We start from the raw sequence: 19,625 nt of genomic DNA, 5'->3' as shown, positions 1-19,625 counted from the left end.
TTCATTTGTATTTTTTATGCCTTGAAAAAAAATGAACAAAAGCTATCCCATTATAATTTTCAAACTGGCAAGGATACAGTAGGGTAGCAGTCGTTGCTTGCACTTTATGTAATGAAACTGATAACTTCTGTGCCTCAGCCTGACCCTGAACTCTTTCAGGTTCTATTGTGGGATAGTGCTGGCCGCTACATTATTGGAGGGCTGTGATGAATTTGAATGTGGAGGAAATGCCTGTTTTTGTCATCTGAAGACATTTGGATGTTTCCCTTGCAACTACCGCAGGGATGAATAAGCTTTTGAAAGAATGACAAGAGATGGATAAATTAGAGTCTTTTATCATTAGTTAAGGAGACAAGTTTCATCTGTGATGCTTAACTATGCCAATTATATTACAACTCAATTACAAAACTAGGGCAGCAGTGGTTCAATCAGGATCAAGTGCATATTTTAAATCAAGCCTAATGCAGCATACAATGAAATGAGTGCCAATGACAATATTTGATCATTTCAATGCCAATTAACTTCAAGCAGGTTGCAACAGTATTCCAATGATCACACATAATAACCACCTTTATTACTTGGGTAACTAAGATAGGTACTAAATGTAGGAAGATAACATAGTTGGCAACTTCTGGCACCAAGAAGAAAATGAGGACTATTTTAAGAAAACAAACTATCAGGTTTTTAGGTTTTTGTCCATTTGTCCATTACTCTGACAAGCTGTTATCCCAGAATTTCATACATAACTGGCCCAATTCCATTGGGGGGGGGGGGTGAAGAGAGAGGGGAGGACAACTAGGAACGGAGAATAATACCAATTCAAAACACAAAGTTTTAAAATGCTGTACATTACCCTTTGCAATATTATAATCCCATACAAACTTCTGCCTGAACCCGCATAAGAACTTAACAAATAATGTTACACAATTTAACAAACTTCTTTGGAACAGAGCCTCAGAAGTGATTTGATAGAGCCACTGAAAACTTATGAAGGGTCTATCGACAGAGCAATTCTTTCCACTGACACAAGACCCAAGACCCAGAGGACAGAATGAAGGTGAAAGAACCAAAAGCAACAACATTAAAAGAGATGTTATAAATACAATAGATAATGGTGAGATAGATTCAGTTCTAGAGTTCTGAAATGAGACAATTAAGCATTTGAGAAAAAGAAAATGAGCACGACTTTAGCAAGAAGGCAGCTGGCAGGATTGGCTGTGTTGTTTTTGCATAAAGCTGTTAACACACTCGGTGGACGTGCTTCTGTTCTGTGACTTTCCTGAGATTATATGAAATATGGAAATTATGTACTGACATTGCTTACCACTGTATCGTTAAACACATTCTAAATGGTTACAGGGCCACATTATTTCCATATGTCTTAGATTTCAAATAGCAAAAGGAATAAATTTTAGAAAATCTGAACAACGATATAATAGAGCATAATCTAAATAAAACTTTCAAAAGGAAACATCAAAAAAGAATTTTAGTAACCATCAACTATATTTCTATGTCACCAACTGATTAAAGCATTGAGGATGATTGAAACATCAAGGCAAACGCTGAGGAGAGTGAATGGTTCTCGGAGAAGCCACTGGTTCGAGTCAATGCTCTTGGAGTTGTTATTGGAATTCTGGGATTTATCGATTGGACTATAGTTCCTATTGGCCTCTTTCAGTTCTATGTTATGTTCTTGATATGCAGGCTAGGTGTTTCGGATTTATGTTCTTGTAGTTTCTCCATGTGCATGATCTGCTAGTTTTTGTGTGAGGGAGGGTGGGGGTGGGGCATGCAAATTTTTGTTTCTTTTTCTTTTCGTGAGAGATGGGATTAAGGTACTTCAACAGTTTTTTGTATTTTATGGCCATCTATGATAGCCATATGATTTTTTATACACACACACACATAAACCCCATTTCCAGAAATGCTGGGATATTTTCTGAAATGCTATAAAAACAAAAATCTGTGATATGTTAATTCACGTGAACCTTTATTTAACTGACAAAAAGTACAAAGAAAAGATTTTCAACAGTTTTACTAATTGTATTTTGTAAATATACACAAATTTAGAATTTGATGGCTGCAACACACTCAACAAAAGTTGGGACAGAGGCATGTTTACCATTGTGTTACATCACCTTTCCTTTTAATAACACTTTTTAACTGTTTTGGAACTGAGGATACTAATTGTAGTAGATTTGCAATTGGAAATTTTGTCCATTCTTGGTTGATATAAGACTTCAGCTGCTCAACAGTCCGTGGTCTCAGTTGTCTGATTCTCCTCTTCATGATGTGCCACACATTTTCAATAGGAGATAGATCTGGACTGGCAGCAGGCCAGTCAAGCACACACACTCTGTGTCTACAAAGCCACGCTGTTGTAGCCCATGCAGAATGTGGTCTGGCATTGTCCTGCTGAAATAAGCATGGACATCCCGGGAAGAGACGTCGCCTTGATGGCAACATATGTCTCTCTAAAATCCTAATAAACGCCTCAGAGTCAATGGTACCTTCACATACATGCAACTCACCCATGCCGTGGGCACTGATGCACCCCCATACCATCACAGATGCTGGCTTTTGCACCTTTCGCTGATAACAATCAGGATGGTCATTTTCATCTTTGGCACGGAGAACTTGACGCCCGTTTTTTCTGAAAACTAGCTGAAATGTGGACTCACCTGACCACACCACACGGTTCCACAGTCTTTCGGTCCATCTGAGATGAGCTTGGGCCCAGGGAACTCACCGGCGTTTCTGCATAGAGTTGATGTATGGCTTCCTCCTTGTGTAATACAGTTTCAAGTTGCATTTCTGGATGCAGCGACGGACTGTGTTAAGTGACAATGGTTTTCCGAAGTACTCCCGAGGTCAGGTGGCTATAATCGTCACAGTAGCATGACAGTTTCTTAGGCAGTGCCGCCTGAGGGCTCGAAGATCACGTGCATTCAACAATGGTTTCCGACCTTGCCCTTTATGCACTGAGATGTCTCTGACTTCTCTGAATCTTTTCACAATATTATGTACTGTAGATGTTGAAAGACCTAAATTCTCTGCAATCTTGCATTGGGAAATGTTCCTTTTGAACTGACTAACAATTCTCTCATGAATTTTGGCACAAAGGGGTGAGCCACGACCCATCCTTGCTTGCAAAGACTGAGCCTTTGATGGACAATACTTTTATACCCAGTAATGATACCTCACCTGCTACCAATTAGCCTGCTTAATGTGGAGTCTTCAAAACCGGTGTTACTTGAATACTTTGTGCACTTTTCAATCTTATTTTAACTCTGTCCCAACTTTTGTTGTGTGTGTTGCAGCCATCAAATTCTAAATTTGTGTATATTTACAAAGTACAATTAAGTTGGTCAGTAAAACTATTGAAAATCTTTTCTTTGTACTTTTTTCAGTTAAATAAGGGTTCACGTGAATTAACATATCACAGATTTTTGTTTTTATTGCATTTTGGAAAATATCCCAACTTTTCTGGAAATGGGGTTTGTATATATGATACCTCTACTTTTAATATACCAAATAATTTGGCTTCCACAGCAGTACGTGGCAATGAAGTCCACAAACTCACCACCCTCTGAAGTCAAAATTCAGAGTTGTATTCCACATACATATTTTGATAATAAAATGAAGCTCTGAACCTTATAGAATGATATATAACTAGGAGACACATACTAATGTTTAACTTATAATGCTATGTTTCTTGGTTTTCTGCATAAAAGTGCTTGTTCATAAAAAATCGTTTACTTACTTGAAGACAAAAACCCACATTTCTATTTCAGAGATTTACATAATAAGTGGAATTGAAAGGATTAAACTTATTCACTTGGAATTGTTAAAGAAACTATTTCGTTTTTAAGAAATTCGTCAGAAGTACTTATCATAAGACCATATGTGACATAGGAGCAGAATTAGGCCTTTCAGCCCATTGAGGTTGCTCTGCCATTCAGTCATTTGATTTATTACCCCCTCAACCCTATTCTCCTGCCTTCTCTCCATAATCTTTGATGTCTTTACCAATCAAAAACCTACGAACCTCTACTTTTAATATACCAAATAATTTGGCTTCCACAGCAGTACGTGGCAATGAAGTCCACACCCTCTGAAGATCTTCCTCATCTCTCTTTTAAAGGGATATCATTTTATTTAACATTAAGATTGCATGTGGCTCAGGTAACAATCCAGAACCCTTTTGATTCTGTGCCTTAATCTAATACCAAGCTGCTCCATCAACACAACCTCTTTCCTTGTTCTTCCCATGTCACTGGTACTACATGGACCCCAACAACTGGATCTTTCCCCTCCCACTATAAATTCCTCTGCAGGTCAGGTGAGCCTTCGGGACTCCTGATCATTGTTACAGAAAATTGTATCTTTTCCTGTATGTGCCATTTCCAATTACAGCTACACTTCTCTTCTCCCTCTGGAATGGTTCCCTGAACCACAGTGTCATGGTACCACACTAGAAGCTGTAGGAAGGCAGGGGTTAACACATTGTCCAATAGGCAAAGATAAAGATTGAAGAGACAGCCCAGACAAGGAAGGTCTTTGAAGAGCATCGCTCCCCTTTGCAGAGCAGGTTCACCTTACTGGAGATGAGATAAGAATGGAAGAAGATATAGAAGCCTGAAGGCACACATTCAGTGATTCAGGATCAGCTTCTTCTCCTCTGCCATCCGATTCCTAAATGGACATTCAACATGAACACTACACTAATTTTTTAATGTTTTTTTGCACTACTTATTTTAACTTAATTATTTAATAGACATATGTTATTTACTGTAATTCAGTTTTTTCCTCTATATTTATCATGTACTTCATTGTATTTCTGCTGTAAAGTTAACAATTTTCACAACAAATTCTGATGACATTAAATCTGATTCAGATTCTGAATATAATGGAGGTATGCAAAACGCACACACACCAACTAAAGGACAATTGCTTTTCTGACTTCAAAGTATCAGTCAGCTTGTATTTTTTATTGACTTTCATCGCCTCTGTTGTGAATAGCGATGGATCTTGCATACAAAAAGTTCAAACATACAGTTAACCAAATGATCAATACCCAGTAACTGCTAGTCAATTCTATATAAAAATAGCATTTCCTGTTCTGACTTTAGAACAGTGTGGTGGACAGGGGCCATGCTGTTCTCCTGTGCACAAGCAAAATCAAAATCACCCACAAAATGCTGGAGGAACTCAGCAAGTCAGACAGCATCTATAGAAATCAATAAATACTCTACATTTGAGGCCGAGATCCTTCTTCAGGACTGAAATGGAAGGGAGAAGAATAAAGTATGATTGAGCAGTGAGTGCATATGTTCAGAGTCCCATTAATCGGAGATAACACCACCAGTTTGAGCAAGTCTTAGAAAGTCAATTGCAAATTTTCAGTAACAATGTGTTTTATTCCCAGATGAATCACTGTTACCCTTTCAACAGCATATTCTCTGCTAGATTTTTAGTAATGCCACAGGATACCTGCTTGAAAAAAATGCAAAGCAGGCACATCTGCAAGATATGCATCAGTAATTTTTAACAAATAGCAGTCTTGAAATGTAGCAGCCAAATGCTAAGAAATTCAATGGTGGCGAGGACTTGGTTATATTCAAGTTCAAGGAATATTACTTATATCTTCTGATAAGGCACAGTATAGAATTTCAAATTCAACTATGTGTATTCAACAACTCCAGCCAAGTAGTCAGTCCAGTTATTTTATATTTTTTCTATTTACGATGTAGGAGATAATTTGCCTCATCACGTTTACACTGGTTCTCAGAGCATTCTCATCAGTCTCAATTCCCCATACGTTCCCCTGTAAGATATTCTCTCTCACATGCTCATCCAATTCTCTTTAATTCTTCTGCAAACCAGGAACAATTTAAAGTTACCAGTTACCCTATGGACATTATCTTTAGGACATGGAAATAAACTGGATGAAATCAACAGGGTTCATGTAAAATCTCCAGATTCATCATCAGGAGTGAAGCTCATTCATTGCAGCTATGCCACAGCAGCACTAAATACCATGTTAACCCTCAAGTCTCACATTGCTAACATTCAGCTTTTTTCTCTCCCCACTTCTATTTGTGGCAGATTTCATTTGTCCTCTGTTATATATGCCTGTCTAACCTACCTTTTTGTTATACACTTGTCATTATCACTCTCTTTCAGCTGGTATCACCCGACTTCTTACACTCAATCTCACCCCTCAACACACTATCACAAGCTTCTGTTTTGTTCTCTTTGCCCCAGCACCCTGCCACACATCATCTCTCTGCACCTTAAAACTAATTTTGTCCCTATCATTGAAAAGCCATTCACTTGAATTGTTAACTTCCATTACATCTGATACCTGCTGCCCTACTGAATATTTTCAGTATCTTCAGTTAGTCCTGACGAAGGGTCTGGGCCCGAAACGTCAACAGTGCTTCTCCTTATAGATGCTGCCTGGCATGCCGTGTTCCACCAGCATTTTGTGTGTGTTGTTTCATTATCTTCTGTTTGGATTCCAAATTCCTACATGAGCTCCATGTTGCTTTTGAATTTGTGCTTAAATCAGCTACCCTAACACCAGAATCATCTACAGGCAATTCAATAAAGTAGACGAACAATGCAACTTTAAGAAAAAAAAATCAAGACTTTTAAATAATTGAAGGCCAATAATAGTCAGTATTACTTTACTTTCTATATTACAAAAGAAGCAAGAACCCTACAGATGTTGAAAATCTGAAATAAAAACAGAAAAAAAAAGGCTCAGAAGATGGACTTCTTTTATTTGTTTCCATTTTATTTTTAGGATTATGCCCTCCAATCAAAGTCCAATGTTCTACCTAATGTAAGGCTGGACACTCATGACTTCAAGGTCTGTCCATCAGAAAGAATTAAATTAAAATATTCTTTAAGAATGGATGTTTCCTTTTGGCTTTTAGCCCTTTATACTTCTAAAAATTGTTGAAGTCAACAAGATTGAACTTGATCCCTGAAAGGTATCCACAACAATTTATATGCTCTCTGTAGTTTGTAATCAAAGGGTATAAAAAGAGACATTAAGATACAAAGGGGATGACATTTTCACATATCTTAGGGAATTTGGAACACTGTAATAAAGCACATGTCACTGTTATTTTAAATTTACAACAGATGGAAGTTACTTCATTGGAGTTGCTGACGGTAATTGCTTAGCAGATATTAATGTGTCATCTAACAAATTACAGGTTTAAGCAATCCATTACTTATCTTCCAATATCAAGCTTACCACTTGTTGTTGTAGCAGGAGCGAGAACTCCATCATCATCATCACTATCTTCCTCATTTGACTGTGTCACTCCTGATTCTGAAGTTATACAAGGAGGTTCTGGCTCCTGCTCAGAACGACTTCTCAATGCCAAAATACGGTGATGTAGCGCTGCATACAGCTGTCCAGCATCTTTTGAACTGGCCTATAAGAAGTCCAAAAAATAATTCTATAGAATAAAACAGATTATCTCTTAGGAGGAGAAATTTTATCATTAAATCTTTATGTATACTTGCATCTTGCGGTGTAATTTTACTGCTTTTGTGATCAGTGAGCTGAAGGAGGAAATTGTGTCCATGTAGGAAACAGTGGAGCACTCCCAGGCTAGGCCACGTGTTTGCAATCAATTCTCTCTTCTGTGTGTTTCTGTCTATTCCCACTCCTACCAACCCTCAGCCACCCCAACAGTCTTTTTACAACTCCTTCTCCTATTTTAGAGTGTTTGTCTCTTTGCCCTATTCCTCTTCTGCCTGTGAGCCTCAAGTAAGGCAATAATCGTGAAGTCTGAGGTGTTAGAATAGATGAAGTACTATTGAGGCAAACATACCGAAATTAGAAAGACTTTGACACCTTGGTCCTCAGCATCCATGGCTGTGATCCGAATACTCTTTTCACTAGCTTTATCAATTTGCATTTGAGCCCATAGTTTGGTATTCAGAATCAGTCGAAGGCTGCCCTGAGTCCGCATCACTGCAATAAAGCAACAACAATAGAAGTACAGTCAATGATGCAGTTACCTTTGTTTCTTTAGAAAAAGATCTATACTATAATATTTTTAAAAGATATGAGTGCCCAGGGAAAATCTATTTGAAGATTTCCATCATTAAGTGCTCAGTTGAAATTGTTCTACCATTTTGGGGATTTGGTTCAAAAAATGTCTTTCTTTACAATTATTCCTTTTTGTCATGAACAACACAGGATGTACAGTGAGTTAGACTTTGGTGGCTATTCCCATTTTTTTTTTCCTACACTGGTTTCCCATAACAAAATGTTATGTAGAAGTGAACAGTTTGTTTAGAAGACAGGATTTTGTTTTTACAAACTCTGAAAGATCAGAAGGGCCAACCTTCACTCTTCCTTTCCCTTTGCATGATTTCTTCATCCCAGGAGATAAGCCAGCCACAACATTCATATTTCTCCCATTCTGACTCCTACAAGGACTCCATTTCATTCTCCAAGTTCCTTGGTTTCCACTCCATTTGCTTTGATATTGAGATTTTTCATACAGGTGCCTCTGAAATGTCTTGTTTCTAGACCTCCCTCAATCATAGATCACATACCAGCAAAGTTCAGTCAGTATGTGCACATCATCATTTTGCTTTAGACAAAGTAGGTACTCTCCTTGAACTTTTAATTACTTACTGAAAAAATTTTTCACTATAATTTTTTCACAAGATTTTACAAATTAAACTAAAATGTCAACTTTCATAGATCATAAACTTTTAGTAAGTTCTATAAATTATGACTTTATCAAACAGTACAGTAGTAGAACACATACCTAGCCTTGACTGCAATGCTCCATCATCACCAGATGCCATATCATTGAGCCTCAAAAGACCTCTTCCCCTTTCTACCCAGGTCTGTGACGTCTTGTCAAACACAAATAACTTGCATTGTATCTGAAATTAATCAAGAAGATTCTGAAGCCAAGAAATAGTAGCTTTCCAATCAGCAGGTTAAATTTCCAGACCCCATGCAGATTGATATTCAACTAAAACAAGAACGAAAGATGAGGAGATCTGCAGATGCTGGAAATCCAAGCAAAACACTGGAGGAACTCAGCAGGCAGCATCTATGGAAAAGAGTAAACAATCGACGTTTCTGGCCAAGGCCCTTTGTCGGTCCTGATGAAGGGTTCTGGCCCGAAACATCAACTGTTTACTCTTTTCCATAGATGCTGTCTGGCCTGCTGAGTTCCTCCAGCATTTTACGTGATGAAAGATAATTATTGTGAAATATGATAGCACATGATTTCAAACTGTAAATGCTACTAAAATCTGTTTATATTTTATTTGCTTTTGAAAAGCTATCTAGTGAGTTCATACCTCAATTTCTTCTCCTAATGAGTTTATGTAATGCTTTAACACAAGGGCTCCCTTCTTTGGAGCTAAATGTTTGCTTGGTTCTTTTTACTTGTTTTTAATCAAACCTGAAAGAAGTCTGAATGGTGCCTTATTAGGTGGTATGGGCGTAAAATTACAAAATCTTTTGAAGAATTATTTAAGATATTACACAGCATCCAGATTCATTAGACATCCATTTGAAAGAGACCACAGGGCCAAAGTAGACAAACGGAACTGATAGTACAGGAAAAACATGAGAATAAAGCTTTAAGAAACAGGTATGGATCTTTGCATATCTAACTCAAAGCAGATTCAAAGAAAGACATTTTAAAGTATGGTAACTTGAATGCTACTTTTTACTTTTTCACTCTCTACAATTTATTACAAATTACATGAACCTCTTGCTTAGGAAATATATCTGCAATATTAAAATTTAAACACTGGGAAGTTAGGCCTATTACTTATAATTGCAGTGACAAAACAGATAATGTTATCGCAAGACACTTATATTTACCTGTCATTCAACCACAAACTATCATGATACAAAGCTACAGAGCAACAATTATTGTAAAGCTGTTTAATTTTAACATGTGAAACATAATTGCTATGTTCCACATTTAATGTTTGACTTTACACTCTACTTGGTCAAGTCCTTGTTGATCCTTGCAGCATTTTCAGCAAAAGAAAGTTACTTTTGCAACAAACCCCTGTAACCTACAAATATTTTTTAATGAATGTATTCTTCTGCTCAATGCAAGACTATAATGGTTCTCATGAAAATGACCATAAGAGATTTTGTTATCCTATTTGAATCTTTTAAGGGAATGCATTTTGTCAAACTAAAAAGATGTTTCTGAACACAGGAAAATCCCCCCAAAAGCTGGATTTATTGAAGGACATCAAACATCCTTCAGTTACAATATTCTCTTTAACTACAGGCCATTCAATGCTTAAATTTAGAGCCAGCAATCTGCCGGAAAATCTATGCAGTCAAACAGCATCTGTGAGAGTAAAAGAATTGCCAGTGTTTCAGGTTGAGACCTACAATAAGGATTGAGAGCAGAGAGGCAAGATGACCAATAGAAAGAGAAGAGCAGCACTAAGACAGAAGTCTCAAGTAATCAGTGAACTAAAGAAGGCTGTAAGATGACAGGCAGAGGAGCAGGGGTAGACTGGGATGCAGTAGCTGGTGAATGATAAGATTGAGGCAGAGGAAAAAGTTTGGAAAAAAAAAAGTTAGATAGAGTAGCATGAAGAGGCATTAGATGGAGAAACATTGATCGTGTGGATAATCAAAGAGGCTTTTTCCCAGGGCTAAGATGGCTAACATGAGAGGACACAGTTTTAAGGTGCTTGGAAGTAGGTACAGAGGAGATCTTAGGGGTAAGTTGGTTTTTTTCTTTTTACGTAGAGAATGGTGAATGTGTGGTAGTGGAGGCAGATACAATAGAGTCTTTTAAGAGACATGGAACTTAGAAAAATAGAGGGCTAAGGGTAACCCTAGGTACTTTCTAAAGTATGTACATGTTTGGCACAGCTTTGTGGGCCGAAGGGCCTGTACTGTGCTGTAGGCTTTGTTTCTATGAAAACATCAGGGGAGAGGAGTGTGAAGAAGGCTGGAGACAGCTAATAAATGCTTAAATTTAATAAAACCAACATATTTCCCAGTGTGTCTCTGTTAACATACGTTCTAAAGATGGAAAAGCATATTAAGAACATGCTTGAATTTCCAGCAACCTTTAGATCAGAAGGATTCAACAGTTTCAAGGAGTACTGAATTTAGCAAAGGTTCATAATTTCTTAGAATCTGGTACACCCAGGAACCTAGACATGAAGTATTGAGAAGGTAGGGGTGGTCCCTTCTAGACACAAAACTCCATCCTCTACAGAAACATTCTTAACAAAATCTCAAATTTTTAGGTGTGGATGGGGAAATGAGCATAGAACAATATCTAAGTGTTATCACGTATATCTCAACAAGTCAGTAACCTATAAGTCACTGATTTCTTTACTGATTTTCTTTAAAATTTTCCAATTTATGTGACATATCAATTTCTTATGATGATGCTGACACCTGTACAAAACCTTTCTTTAGGTTTTACTATAACAGGTAATAGATCTATTTCCCCTTAAGTTTAATTGCCAATAAAATCAATTGACACTAATCAAAGTTTGCATATGCACTGTAACAGAAGTGCATGAAAGAATGTTCCTCTAAAATAAACTTTCTGGCCATCAGAAAACTGATAGGCAGCATTAATTCACCAAAGTTGCCTACCACTCCCTAATGATCTACTGAATAGCTGGCTCAAAAATTCTAGTCAATTTTCAAATCCTGGTACAATGATTTGTTCCAATATTATCAAAACTCTTGCACCACATTCAACTTGGATGGGCAGTGCTCTCGTTTATTAGGTAGTACACGTAAAATTAAATCAAAATCCTACATTGTAGAAAGAAAGTATAAAGTTTCAGAATGATGGTCTGGAACAAGAAACAATCCAATGGAAAACAAGCAATGCAAGGACTGACAAAAGGTTCATTTTTATATTAAGTTGGCTAGATTGATCAAAGTCCATGAGGGAAGAAGCTCATCAGAAAAATAGTATCACATATTTCAACCAAATAGATTAATTCAATAATACAACTACTTCTAAAACTCAAAATGTACACCAAAATGATCAAAGCTCAGTGAAAATGTATAACTTTTTGATAAAAGCTTAAAAAATCTTTAGGATGACTATAGGCAAATTTTGAGTAAAACATTAACAACCTACAATACCTATGGACATTCTAGCACTGGTGGCTGAAAAAGTACATTACCAGATGATGACTTGAATCCTTAGATAAGTTTAATATTACTTTTAAAATGATTGAAAATCTGAAAAGTCAGAGACCATAAACTTAAGGGCTTAAAAAAGAGCCAGGTACAAGATATTAAGGGAAACAGTAATGTAGGAAACTGACATTAAAAAGTATAATAATTGATACAATAACAAGAGTAGATTCAATAGAACAGTTCAACTAAACAACAAATGTTCTATGAGAGACTGGTTAACCAATCTCTACAGGCAGCTTTTGTACAAGTCTTAATGGTGATATTGAACGTGAGTTTCTAGGTGGAACTGCAGAAATGGGAAAATTCTAACAATTTTAAAATGTACTAATTCACTTCAAAGGTATTTTCCAACCAGTCAACTCAAATGAAAAGAATGGTTATTTTTGTTGTTTTTAATCACGTACCTGTAAGACATTACTTTCTGCTTCCTCTCCTGTGATAACCTCAACTTTTTTCAACAAACATTTCTTGGCTGTTGCTTTGGTGTAAGCAGCTGCAGACTCCTCCAGTGATTCTGTCACATTGTTTACTGGAAGTTAATTGGTACTTACATTAATTTAGTACTTTTAGAAACCTCAATGAACATGGTATGTTTTTTTTACCCTTCAAGTACAGGAAACATAGACAATCATTTCATAATAATAAATCAAAATGACAAATTAATCATTTTAACCCCGTACCATGTACTTCACAATGACTAGAAAAGGCCTACTGGTCTATGAAAGAATTTACATTAACCAAGCTCGAGGACTATAACTGAATCAGTGTTATAGCACTTGAACATGGTTGATTCTAGCCAAAGCTAATCAATGATCGTTCTTATACTTAATGCCAAGTTGGTACATTCTTCAAAATCACTAAAAGAAAGATTTCCTGGAAACTTAAAAATTAGTAAAGCCAAGAAATTTCACACCTGACCACTGCCTCTTGCCAGCTTCCTCTAAAAACCCAAAGGCTGTAGAAATTTACCACACAGAAAGCTTTGCAAGATTTATATAAGGTAGATAAACACAGGTAATGAATGATAAATAGAAGGCAAGTTTTGCAATCCGCAATTCCTCCAATGAATGTCCATGAGGGAATAGCTTTAAGGAAATCTGTTTCTTAAGGATTTAAAGATGACAACTTTTATTACTGAAAACCAAGTAGTTACTAGGAGAATGAACGTGCTGGAGTGTGGCATTGCTCATATTGGTGATTCTCTACATAATATTTCCATTGTGGCTGTTGTACTCTTTTAAATGTAAATTCTATATTCTAAAGAAATACTAATAATGTTCTTTTAACTCTACTCACAGGCCTGCCAGTTTCTTACCTCACTGAGACCATGCGCTTTACTCTCTACGAACCCTACACTTTCTCTGTAATGTGACCTTCATTCTGCACTGTTACTGTTTTACCTTGCACTACCTCAATGCACTGTTGTAATGAACTGATGTGTACAGACAGTATGGAAGGCGAGTTTTCCCACTGTACCTCAATAAATAATAAATCAATGTTCAATTTTTCAAACTGAAGTACCAAACACTTACCCAGCTTATAAGACAAGTTGCTCAAAGAGAAGCAAGTACAAATCTACTGACACTAAAGCAGAGATGGAAATGGTAGGGAGATTGTAGAGGAGTGGTATATCCAAAACATGAGATAAGCAAAGTACTTGCAGAAGACCTTTAAGATAGTTATGATAAGACTCTCACTGCTACGTGTGGAAGTTCCCACTTGCTTTTAAAAGGCAACAATTATACCAGTGCCTAAGAAGAATATTGTGGGCTACGTTAATGATTATCGCCCGGTAGCACTCACATCAACAGTGATGAAATGCTTTGAGAGGTTGGTCATGACTAGACTGAATGCTTGAAGGACCTGGACCCATTGCAATTTGCCTATTGCCACAACAGGTCAACAGAAGCTGCAATCTCAATGGCTCTCCACACAGCTTTAGACCACCTGGACAACACAAACACCTACATCAGAATACTGTTTATCGACTATAGCTCAGCATTTAATACCATCACTCCCACAAACCTGTTTGAGAAGTTGCAGAACCTGGGCCTCTGTACCTCCCTCTGCAAATGGATCCTCGACTTCCTAACCAGAAGACCACAATCTGGGTGGATTGGTGATAACATACCCTCCTTGCTGACAATCAACAATGGCACACCTCAGGAGTGTGTGCTTAGCCCATTGTATACACATGACTGTGTGGCTGTGTGGCTGTATAGCTCAAATACCATCTATAAATTTGTTGACGATACAACCATTGTTGGTAGAATCTCAGGTGGCAATGAGAGGGCGTACAGGCGTGAGATATGCCAACTGTGGAATGGTGGCCTCAGCAACAACCTGGCACTCACTGTAAGTCGAAAGAACTAATTGTGAACTTCAGGAAGGGTAAGATGAGGGAACACATACCAATCCTCATAGAGGGATCAGAAGTGGAGACAGTGAGCAGCTTCAAGATCCTGGGTGCCAAGATCTCAGAGGATCTAACATGGTCCCAGCATATCAGTATCATTATAAAGGCAGCAAGACAGCGGCTATAATTTATTAGGAGCTTGAAGAGATTTGGTACGTCAACAAATATACTCAAAAACTTTTATAGTTATACCATGGAGAGCATTCTGACAGGCTGCATCACTGTCTGGTATGGAGGGGCTACAGCACAGGGCCAAAAGCAGCAGCAGAAGGTTGTAAATCTAGTCAGCTCCATCTTGGGTACTAGCCTACAAAGTACTCAGGACACCATTAGGGAGCAGTGTCTCAGAAAAGCAGCATCAATTTTTAAGGACCTCCAGCACCCAGGGCATGCCCTTTTCTCACTGTTACTATCAGGTAGGAGGTACAGAAGCACACACTCAGCAATTCAGGAACAGCTTCTTCCCCTCTGCCATCTGATTCCTACATGGACATTGAATCTTTGGACACTACCTCACTTTTTAAAAAAATATATACAGTATTATTTCTGTTTTTTGCACAATATTTAATCTATTCAATATACATATACTGTGACAGATTTACTTATTTATCATTATTTTTTTCTCTCTGCTAGATTATGTATTGCATTGAACTGCTGCTGCTAAGGTAACAAATTTCACGTCACATGCCGGTGATAATAAACCTGATTCTGATCTTGACTGTTCCTCCTGTGAGAATGCCAAACCAAGAAAGACTGATTACAACAGTACTATGCAGAAGCTGATGAAGGTAGATTGGGAGTAGCTGTTTGGAAGGTGGGGTAAGGTAAATCTATATTTGAACTGAAAATGTTTTAATAGCCAACTGGTTAGAGTTCAGGACCAGCATGCTCCTGTGAGGATGAAAAATAGGATTACAAGGTTTAGGAACCTTGGACGATGAGGTCAGGTGCTGAAGAAGGGACTTCTTTAACATTTCAAAGAATGTATATGTCACTATAAACAACCCAGACATTCATTTTCCTGCAGGCATACTCAATAAATCCAATAACCATAATAGAATCAATGAAAGACTGCACCAACTGGGCATACAACCTGCGTGCAAAAGCCAACAAACTGCAAATACAAAATAAATAATAATAAATAAAACAATAAATATTGAGAACATGAGATGAAGAGTCCTCGAAAGTGAGTCCATAGGTTGTGGGAATATTTCAGTGATGGGGCAAGTAAAGTTAAGTGAAGTTATCCTCTTTGGTTCCAGAACCTGGTGGTGTGAGACATGAGGCTCCTGTGCCTTCTTCCTAATGGAAGAGAGCATGGCCTGGGTGGTGGGGGCTCCCTGATGATGGATGCTGTTTTTGTGCGACAACACTCCATGAAGACATGCTCAATGGTGAGAAAGGCTTTACCCATGATGGACTGGGCCATATCCACTACTTTTTGTAGGATTTTTCATTCAATGGATTGGTGTTTCCATACCAAGTTGTGATGCAGCCAGTCCATATACACTCCACCACACATCTACAAGTTTTAGATGCTAGATGATCCAGATATGCCAGGTTGTTGTTCCTTGACTTCAGCTCAGTGTTTAATACAATCATCTCTCAGTAAACTGTCCTTGATGGGATTCAATACCCCTCTCTGTAAATGAATCTTGGACTTCTTGACATAAAGACCCGAGATTGTCCAAGTTGGCAACAATATCTCAAGCTCCATCACGCTGAGCACTGGTGCCCCCCAGTGCTTACTCACGACTGCCCTGCCAGATCCAGCTCAAAATGCATCATCTTGTTCACTGATGATACAACTGTGGTTGGCCTCATCAGTAACAATGATGAGTCAGCATACATAGAGGAAGTAGAGTTTTGTCAAATGGTGTGAGAACGACACTTCAAGTCTCAACATGGACAAGACACAAGAGATGATTGTGGGCTTCGTGAAGGCATAGGTTGACCACTCTCCATTGCACATCTGCTGTGGAGAGTGAAGAGCACAAAGATTATTACCTGTGCTGCACACTTCACATGCATTTTGAATTATATTTTATTAACTTATTTGTGGTAATATTGTGTCTTATATGTGTGTGTAACATATGTATTGTGGGTACACCGTGGTCAGGAGGAACATTGTTTTGTTTGGTTGTATATATGTATAGTCAGATGACAATAAACTTGAACTTAAAGAGTTATTTTAAGTTTAGTCAAAATGCAAAAGGAAGCACAAGCAAGGTTTAAGAGATTGAAATCTGACCAGGCTCCGGAGGAATATAAATGAAGTAGAAAGGAAATAAGAAATTAGGAGGGCTAAAAAAAAAAGGCCAAGAAAGTGTCCTTGACAAGGAGTGAAAAGAATCCAAAAGTAATTTATACATATATTAGCAATAGGGTAGCTAGGGAAAGAGTTGTTCCACTCAGGGACAAAGGAGGCAATTTATGCCTGGAGCCAGAGGAAGTGGACAAGGTTCTAACTGAGTACTTTGCAATAGTACTCACCAAAGAGAAAGACATGAATAACAATGAGAGCAGAAAAAGGGTATGTTGATATTCCAGGCCACATCAGTGCACAACTCTCCGGGGCCTGACACATCTGAGGGAGGCAAGGGAGAAAATTACTGGGCCCTTGACAGGGATCTTTGTATCCTCTTAAACCGCACATAATTTCCCTGAAGGATGGAGAACTGGGATAATCCAGGAAATTAATGAGCTTGATATCAAAGGTAGGGAATTACTGAAGAATATTCTTATGGACAGGATTTTCTTGCATTTGGAAAGCATAGGCTTTCAATTAGGGCTTTGTGTAGGGAGGTCCTACCTCACAACTAAGTGGGTTTTTTTGACTGAGGTCACAAAAATGACTTGATGAAGAGAGAGCAGTGGATGTTATCTTTATTGGCTTCAGTGAAGCATTTGACACGTCCCCTCGTGGTAAACTGGTCCAAAAGATGCAAACACAAGGAAATCAGCAGATGCTGGAAATTCAAGCAACACACACAAAATGCTAGTGGAATGCAGAAGGCCAGGCAGCATCTATAGGAAGAAGTACAGTCGACGTTTCGGGCTGAAACCCTTTGTCAGGACTCACAAAGGGTCTCGGACCAAAATGTCGACAGTACTTCTTCCTATAGATGATGCCTGGCCTGCTGCGTTCCACCAGCATTTTGTGTGTGTCAGTCCAAAAGATTATGTCATGGGATCCATGGTGAGTTGACAAAATTAGATGCCAAATTTTCTTGGTCACAGAGGACAGTGGTGGAGTGGTGCTTTATTGACCAGTAGATTTCCAGATGTCATGAAGATTGTGGAGTTCAGGATAAGAAGAAAGTTTGTGAAAGGACAAAGAGTTTGTCAAAGAGCAGGATAAAGATCAATTGAAAGTCTTTGTGGAGAAATGGCAGGTGGAGCTTAATCCAGCCAACTATGAGGCGATGTATTTTGGGAGTCACATGTAAGTATGAAGTAAACAGCAGGGACTTTAAGGGCACTGATATACAGAGAGGGATCTTGTGGTTCAAGGTGGCAACACAATTGAATAGAGTGGTAAATTGACTTCTGCACTTGGGTCACTGAATATAAAAGTTGCTAAATCATGTTGCAGCTACAGTATATAAATCTTTAGAGTATCTACTGTCTACTTCTGATCACCATACTACAGGTAGGAAGTGGAGGGTTTAACAAAGTGCAAAGGGGTTCACCAGGAAATTGAATTAATTGGATTATATAAGGTATAATGAGAGATTGAACAAACCTGGGTTGTTTTCTCTTCAGTATCAGAGTCTGAGGACAACCAGACAAGTATATAAAATTGAGAGGCAGAGTTGTTTTTTTCTGGGGTAGAAATACAAGAGGCTAGCGCTTTAGGTTAGATGAAGAAAGTTGAAAGGAGATGTGCAAGGTGAAATTTGTTTTTCAACACAACAGCGGCAAGTGCTTCAAATTATGCTACCAGGAGAGGTAGTAGAAGCAGATACGATACAAAATTTAAAAGGCATTTAGACAGATATTTGAACAGTCAATGAATACAGGAATGTGGACTATGTGCTGGCAGATAGGATTAGTTAGATCTTTGTCAGTGTAGACTCGGTGGGCTGATGGCCCACTCATTTGCTGAATATGATAGAACAATACATTTTCAGTAAAATGATCATTCATGTGAAGAGGATGAATCCATTTCAAATAAGAGACCACTGAAACTATCAACACATAGAAAATTAGTTCAATGTTTGCAAACCCATGACTACCTTTCTCTGGCGTAGTTTCCTGGGAGGGTTCAGGTGCAGATCCTGATGGAGTCGCTGCATTTTCTCCAAAGAGCTGGTCACTGTTGATTTCACTGCATGCATCACCTGACCGTGGCAAACTCTGCAAAGGTAATTCACAATCCAGATACAAGACTGATCAATTCCCTCTATTTCTACCTCACTTTGTTATATTTAGATATAGAAATCCCTATAAAAGGTCACCTAAGTAATATCGTATCCAACTAGAAAAGAAACTTCAAAATTTTCAGAATAAACACGTGCATTGCACTGCTCCTGCACTTATCGAACACATTATAATGACAATCACTGTGCAATAAAACTGAAGGGAAGAGACATTAGATCATGAACAAGGTAATCAATTGTGTACACTTACCACTACCCTTTCACTCATGTTCTCTCCAAACACAAACTTGGCACTTTTTGTATTACTCTCTGCATTTTCTCCGGAGTCCAAAAGACTACAGTTGGGTGGGAAAAAAATAAACAAAAGAACACTTATGCTATTAGCAGAAAAATGGCAATGCAACACAATGTAAAATGACAGAAGTATAGAACATTGAAAGAACAGACACATTGCAGAAATGGTGATGGAACTGTTTATTAAAGAACCTGAAAGTGAATTGGAAATGATAATGGATCTTAGCACTTGGAAAGTTCAGCAATCGTAAAAAATATAGAGACATTTGAGCTTTAATATGAAGTCACCTTTCAGACTGTCATAGATAATGTTCCGCTAAAA

General features: G+C 38.0%; 1 protein-coding gene across 7 annotated transcripts in view; it reads right to left on the bottom strand.

The window, feature by feature from the left end:
- Positions 1 to 19,625, bottom strand: part of ranbp3b (RAN binding protein 3b) — a 319,866-nt gene that overhangs the window by 4,250 nt on the left and 295,991 nt on the right. For all 7 annotated transcript variants that reach the window (XM_059991452.1, XM_059991448.1, XM_059991450.1 and 4 more), the window contains 6 exons: positions 19,260 to 19,344; positions 18,866 to 18,986; positions 12,616 to 12,740; positions 8,808 to 8,928; positions 7,857 to 7,999; positions 7,271 to 7,454 (listed from right to left, as the gene is read on the bottom strand). In XM_059991452.1, coding sequence (XP_059847435.1) covers positions 7,271 to 7,454; positions 7,857 to 7,999; positions 8,808 to 8,928; positions 12,616 to 12,740; positions 18,866 to 18,986; positions 19,260 to 19,344 — 779 coding nt within the window. The remainder of the gene's footprint in view (positions 1 to 7,270; positions 7,455 to 7,856; positions 8,000 to 8,807; positions 8,929 to 12,615; positions 12,741 to 18,865; positions 18,987 to 19,259; positions 19,345 to 19,625) is intronic.

The sequence above is a fragment of the Hypanus sabinus genome, chromosome 16 (genome assembly GCF_030144855.1).
Source record: "Hypanus sabinus isolate sHypSab1 chromosome 16, sHypSab1.hap1, whole genome shotgun sequence".
Taxonomy (NCBI): Eukaryota; Metazoa; Chordata; class Chondrichthyes; order Myliobatiformes; family Dasyatidae; genus Hypanus; species Hypanus sabinus.
Note: the sequence above shows the minus strand (reverse complement) of the source record. Positions and strands in the feature narration are given on the sequence as shown.